Consider the following 7,221-nt stretch of genomic DNA (forward strand, 5'->3'; position numbering starts at 1 on the left):
GCTGATTGGGTATGAGGCTCTCCTTACCTCATGGGAAATGTAGTTCTTAGACAGAAAATAGAGGGAAGGCTCATGGTGCACTAAAAGCTCTGAATTCATATAAAGCTCTCTCCTTTGATGACTTTGTAACAGGTATTGCCTTTTTTTTTTATTGTTAATTGTTGCCTAATATGCATTATTATTATTTTTTTTAAACAAAACTTTAAATTAAGTAGTAATTAATGCAGTGTTTTGGCTACAATATTGTAGCCTATAGGTGTAAATGTACAGTGGTAATAGAAACGTTTAGTTTGGATGATGTAGTACTCTTATGTATATTAATATCCTAACATTAAACAACTTGACAGGAGCAGAGCAGAGGTTTAAGAACATCTAAATGTGGCAAACCAAAATGAACATGCGGAGGAGTGGATAAAGGCAGCTGTAATAATACAGTAAAGCCTATAAAGAACGTAATGAATTCAGAAAAGCAGCAACACCATTTTTATCATTATTTTTCTTCTTTTTTTACTCCTAAATATATTTAAGGAAGTAACATGCAGCTTGAAAGAACTCTGGAAAGGTGAGCCATACTCTGAATTTGAGAAAAATAAGAATAAAGATGAAATCAAATACTGCAAGTCATGAGGCATAACAAAAAAAATTGACAATAACAAATGATAAGATATTATAAAGACAACTTGTACCATTGACAAACTGTACAGTTTGTGCAGGAATGTGCAAATGATTACATTATTATAAACAATATTTGTTTTAAGTAAGTGAGTGAATGTTTTTTTCATGAATGTAAAGCAATGTCCTATGTGTAATGATTCAAATAAAATATTGGAGACAGAGTAACAAGGAATACAAAACTCTTGAAAAAACAGTAGTCCACGTTGCTACAACACATTGAATAACAGGACATCTAGCTGTTGCTAAAGCTTCTGATCATGTGTAAAACTGCTCTGAATAAAACAAACAATAAGGCAATAACTGTGTTAAAAAAAAAGGTGGGGAGGGGGGGGCTTGGGGGAGCAAAATGCTCCACAGCCCTCTGAGAAAGACGACTAACATAACAAAGGAGGACCTGCTGGCTTTGTGAACTTCCTGTGGGGAAGTATTGAAACCAAATCAGGTTAGGCCACATCTGCTCTGTCCATACGGCATGGATCACTTTCAGAGCAGTTCAAAGGCCGGCCTCTTAGACCTACTCACAGAGGAAGGAGAGGGGCAGCTGGGAACACATTGCAAACACACATTCTGGTTTACCAGCATAGTTTTGGCCAAGTTTTATAGACAATTTAGAGAAATATCCCCATTCTGGTGGCTTTTTTGTTATATGTTTATAATTATTAGCTTCTGCGAGATGTCTCAGCAGGCGGGGAGAGCCCAGGGGGTGGGCAATGCAGCCGCACCCTAAACCCCTGATGGCTATTTTACTCCTACAGAAGTAGGCCCCCTTTCCATGACACAGCTATGGAACTAACATTATCAACAGCAGGGAGGAGGGCCATAAAATGAGTGCACCACAATTTATAGTTAACCAGCTCCACTACTGGTATGTGTCATAATGGTTACAAGAAAAACCACCAGTCGGGCCAGACCTTGAGGAATTTTCAACATCCTTTGATTTTGCCTTTTCTGTTGCAAGTTGACAGACTCAACCATTGGGGTGAGTAAAGAGTAGAGAGTAATTTAGTGTTGCACTTTCATAAAGCTGGCAGACGTGGGAGAGATAAAAAAAAAAAGAAGAATGATCATGATCGGTGCAACAGAGGCAGATATCTGGATCTAAAAACATGAAAAAACAAAAATGGGTGAAACTCCAAAAGCATTGGATCACTTCACATAATGCAACTTGATAGCATCGTAGAGCCTTTGTTGAATACCTGGCAATCCCAACATCTTTCAAACTCCAAATCCCCTGTTTGTAACAAGCTTTCTGTTTAAAATCTTAATGTCCTAATCCAAGATAACCCTGATGACATCATCAGAGTTAGACTATGTATTTTCTCAGAACTACAGGGAGCTCCCTAAACCACAGAAGATGCCTACAAGTGTTTTCACAGGCAACACGCCAATTACTCCCCCCTTTATGAGTATATAGGCCTGCTTATCTTCATGTGTAAAATCTGTGGAGGGACCCTTTAAAATTAAGATAAATATTGTCTGTGTGTGAGAGAGAGAGCTTTCAGAGTGTGTTTGTGATTAATCGTCCACACTAGGCAGCAACCAAGGCTAAACTAAAAAAAGTTATTTCACAAAAAACTTTTTATTTAACAGAAATAAAAGTAGAAACTAGACTTCAGAAAAAACTAAAACTAATACTACAACAATAAAGTGTGCTTACAAAACTGACTGAAATAAATAAAAATACACAGGAAACGTCTTTGGTTCTAGGCATGAGACTGGGATGTCTACATGACCGTGAATCAATTGCCATCACAAAGTGTGTTGTGTTTCTATTGTAATAGGTCTATGTCTACTCTAAATGTCTCTAATCTCGACAAATAGCCCCCATACTATTTTTTTTTTAAACTAACACCAAAACTAATAAAAACTAAACAGAAACTCTGGAAACTAAACGGAACTGAAAACACAAAAGAAAACCTAATGAAAAATACAAAACTATAATAGCCTAGCTCTGGCAGCAGCACAGTAAGCCAGTGCCAAATAGCTGACCAAAATGACTGATTAGTGACTACAGATGACAAGCATGTCCAGCTCCATATCTTTATGTCCCTCCTCCCACGCCCTTTCTGTCTCTGACAGCTGAGAGAGTCCTTTGGACTAAAGAATCGAAAACAACCATCACGTTGTTATTGAAGAAGCTAGAGCCCGGGGTGGTAGCACAGGCTCCAAAGGAAAAAAGTCAGTTTTCTTGCTCCCTTTTACCCCTGTGGGAAACTGCGAGACCGCCCCTGGATTAAGTCCCCGCCTTTAAACTCAAATAAGAAGGAAACTTCAAAGGCCGTCGGCCGCCGGGGCTCCGCCCTCGCGCTCCCGAACGGCTTCACAAAGGATTTGCCGACGTTCGGGAATTCCGCCTCCAGTTCCTTTTATAGCGCCACTCGTGCGCTGGCAGCGCTCCAGGACCCCGCCCATCCCGGTTACTTTGACAACACAAAGGACTTCACGGAACTCGCAGGCGCCGCCTCCCATTCCAAATAAGGGCAGTCTCTCCATGTACGGCAAACAATCGGTGCGAGATTGCCCTTTTCTCTTCCTTATCCCGTTTATATGATCGGAGAGGAACTGCGCTTCAGGTTGGAAGCGGTGCGATCATGGCCGAGCGAGTCCAGCAGCCCCCAGCCAAGCGGCTCTGCTGCAGGCCCGGCTACAACCCGGCGTGCAGGCAGGGGCAGCGGGCTGGAGGAGTTCTGTGTGGCGGCGCAGGGTCCGCTCCGGGAGGGTCGGGGAATGGAAAAACGCACAACCCCGAGTCGTTGCTCGACATCGCGGCGCGCAGAGTCGCGGAGAAGTGGCCGTTTCAGAGGGTGGAGGAGCGGTTCGAGAGGATCCCGGAGCCCGTCCAGCGGAGGATCGTATACTGGTCATTCCCGAGAAGCGAGAAGGAGATCTGTATGTATTCCTCTTTCAACGCCGGAGGAGAGGAAAGTGGAACTAGCGGGGACAATAATGACGAGACCCAGCTGCCTTTCCTACGGGGTGTCACTCTGCTGGAGGGTGGCTGGGTGGACAACGTATTGCAAGTCGGTGAGTGGACTATAACGTTACAACAATGCAGGAAAACAGCCTGTACTAAACCAAACACCAAACTCGCACCGTGTGCCTTGTTCTGTGGAACCGGGCCAGACTTTTAAAGGGCTTGTGTTGTGTGCCTGCCATAGCCTTGTGTATTATAAACAATGCAGGGTATTTCCACACTCGTCTCCCCTATAGCTGTGTGAGAATAGCCTGTTTTCGGATAAGCCCGTAATAGTAGCCCACTTCTCCTTGTTTTTGCCCACTGAGCTGCGCGCATTGAATCGCCCAGAGCCAACCCAATTGGAAGCTTAGCACTTTGTTCCTATTTTTATGTCTTTCCAGCTCTCCATGCCCCCACCAATGGGTACGCAGACAAAAGCCCCCTATATCTTTTCACCGCTGGCTAAATAGACGATATTTAGAAAGGGTGGGAGGGACGGCGATTTAAAGCCACAGTGCTTCTATTTTGTTTGCCAAACACCTTTGTGAGACAGGCTGAAGCTTTTTCTGCTGCCTGCCCAACATTCAGTTAAAGCCCAGGCTATATGCAGCTGGTAGAGGCAACGATGCATTTTTTCCCCCCCTCTCTGCTGCATTATTTGTGGTTAAGCTCGGAGTAAACAGAGGTGCTTTAGGCTCAGCAACCCCCTGCCTGCCTGGCTGGCTGGCTGGCTGCCTTTGCCAGAGCCACAATATTTCACTGCAATCGTCAGTGCAATAGACTCAGCTGTCAATCCGACTCCCCACCCTTGGAAACGGTTCAGGATTCTAATCCCATTAACCCCCCCAGTTCATCTGAATCTTAATGCATTCTGCAAACAAGATTTTATGCATGATCTTCTTCCTCCGCCCTCCCTCACCCTCTCTATCTCTCTCTCCCTTGCTCCCTCTCTCTCCCTCACTTCTTGGCTTACTATCCCCTCCAAAGAATCTGTGTGGAGATGGCTTCAGCTCTTGTGGGCTCAGAGAATGTGCAGTGCACAATAGTAGCCATGGAGCAGGCAGACAGGCAGGCAGCTCTCCCTCCCTCTCTGGCCTGTTTACCAGATTCCCCAGCATTAGACTCATTTATGTGCTCACTCTTTTGGGGCTTTAGGAAGCGAAACAGCACAGGGTAAAATAGTTTAAGGCGTCAGTGAGAAGATATGTGTGTGTGTGCGCACTTCTTACTGGAAAATAGTAAGAAATAGTGACAAAGAGAGTAACAGGGTCATTCTCTTTGGCCACGCGTGTGTTTTTGTGCGTGTGTGAAAGAGAGAGAGAAGAGTATGTGTGGGGGTTTGATAAACACAGAGGGGGGGTTGTGCATGCATCAGTGTGTGCATGTGTGTGTCTTCGTCTGCACGGGCTGTCAGTCTCATCCTGCATGCTCATAGAGAGTGGAGGATGACAGGCGAATACACAGCAGGAGGAGGGCATGTTATGCTGATTGCAATTTTCGCCCCAGAATTTTTTCTAGCTGGGGTAGATAAAGCCAAGGAAGAGAAAATGATAAATAAAAGATGCAATCTACTCCAGGGGACAGGCAGCCACTGGAGGATGAGGGCTTAAAAGCAGGGCAGCATGGGAGGGGGCTGTCAGCCACATCACACACCACATGTATTGGCCCATCAAACACATACAGTGGGGTCTGGCCTGGAAAAAAAAGTGCAGGGTGGTTGTGAGGGTGTGTTTGTGTGCGCACACAAGCGTGCGTGGCTTTGTGTGGCTTCTTATGTGTGTGCTGTCAGTGGGATGGGATTCTGTGTTGATGATGAAAGACAGTAGAGCAATAGAATAGATGCGGAGGTTATTGTGTATGGGGGGGGGGAAAGCTAATATACTTGAATGGATCTGCTGTCGCCGTATTCCTCTCCTCCCCCTCTCATCCCCTCCTCCTCCTCCCTCTCTCCCAAGTGAGCAGCTATAAAACTCTCCATATTTACTCCCCTAAGGCCAACTACCAGCCCCCAGTCTCCTGTGATTATTTATCTTTTTCTCAAAGACATTAATCAAACGCTTTTTTCCTTTTTTCCTCCATCTCTTTCCATACATCAGTGCTGCAGAGAGAATGGATAGGGGGATGGCGTTTAAGGAGAAGAGCAATAGATCGGGTGATATCAAGAAAAAGAGGGGAAGCCTAGAGGGAAAAAGTGGGTGGAAAATGCAAAAGAGGAAAGAGGCATTGAAATGGTGATTGCAAGAGAAGGGGATGTATGAAAGTAAAGAATTAAGCGCGGAGAAGTGGAGAGAGTGAGATGGATGGGTTGTTCTTTCTCCCATGCGAGCTCATCTGTTCCAATGCCAGCCTTCGAGATAAATATTCATATATGAATGCAAGTGTTATCCACCACTCCGCCGCTCCTCCTGCTATAGCAGCGTTATAACAAACCCAACTTCAGCCCTCTTGCACTCTTTCGACTGTCAAATCGGTGATGAATTCGTCAGCCGCTGACCAGGTAGCGGAGCACATACCTAACCTCGACCTGCACGGAAAAGGTTCTGTGCGTAATAATACATCAAAAAAACTGCAAATGAATAAAATGAAATATGCATGTTGCTTCGGAGAACAGTCCCATAACAACCGCTGTCTGTCATGAAAATGACATTGTCATGAGCTGATCACAGAAATATCAGTAAATCTCGCCGACGTGCCAGGTTTCAATTTTCTTTAGCTTGTCAGTCAGACCGTGCAGTGCTGTAACTGAGCATCATTTACCGGTATAGAAAACTTCCAGAGCTGCCTGCTCTGATCACAGCATCTGTTCTCCGGCCCCCTTGTGTAATTTAGACTCGACAGCTCATCATGCTGAAAGGAAGGCTAGTATTATGGTGCCCCGTCCTCTAATTATAGAATTCTAATCCTATGGCTCTAACATGGCATGACAAAGCATGTTTGCACTTCATTACCCTCCTTCCTGTTTTAGTCCTCCAGTCTGGGTCAAGTTCACCCCCTCTTCTCTCATTCATTTATGACACTGTCCCGCTCCTCCTCCCTTTGACCCCTCATCCCTGTCTGCCTCCAGGGCTTTGTGCCAGGAGGTAAAAAAACCCATAACCCCCACCACCACACACACACACGCACACACCACCACCACCACCACCTCCTCCTCACTCTTACTATCCTGTTACCGTAAGCCCCATGTCCCTATGGAGTGACATACTGATGCCTGGCATATGTGGCTCTCTGCAATGTCATTAGCGTAAGCTACATGCTACAACCTATTTATCCAGCTCTCCTTGTTAGGCAAATTCTTCACATGAAGCTACATGTCATTTTATCATGCTGCTGCCCCAAATCTGAGTGATGAGGTGGACACTTTGTTAAGGCTGTTTTAAATTAAAGTAGAACGAAAGTAGATATGCATATCATGTAGCCTATTTTGGTGTATTTTCCATGGTGGTGTTGTTGGACTAGATAGCCTATATTATTTTGCGTTTCCCCTTCCTAAAATATCACTGAATGTCCATGGCAGTCATGCCTGTTTGAGTGTGAATGTCATCCTCCTCTGCTCCACCTATTTCAGAGACGAATCGGTGTGTGTGTGTGTG

The 7,221-nt window shown here is 44.9% G+C and overlaps 1 protein-coding gene across 1 annotated transcript in view; it reads left to right on the forward strand.

Annotated features, from left to right (window-relative positions):
- The first annotated feature begins 3,266 nt into the window (after positions 1 to 3,266).
- Positions 3,267 to 7,221, forward strand: part of LOC118325981 (zinc finger SWIM domain-containing protein 6) — a 44,990-nt gene continuing 41,035 nt past the window's right edge. Inside the window, exon 1 of the mRNA XM_035658864.1 lies at positions 3,267 to 3,699. Within this exon, the coding sequence (XP_035514757.1) occupies positions 3,267 to 3,699 (433 nt within the window). The remainder of the gene's footprint in view (positions 3,700 to 7,221) is intronic.

Source organism: Morone saxatilis, unplaced genomic scaffold (genome assembly GCF_004916995.1).
Source record: "Morone saxatilis isolate NCDOM2014 unplaced genomic scaffold, NCSU_SB_2.0 Contig16, whole genome shotgun sequence".
Lineage (NCBI taxonomy): Eukaryota > Metazoa > Chordata > Actinopteri > Moronidae > Morone > Morone saxatilis.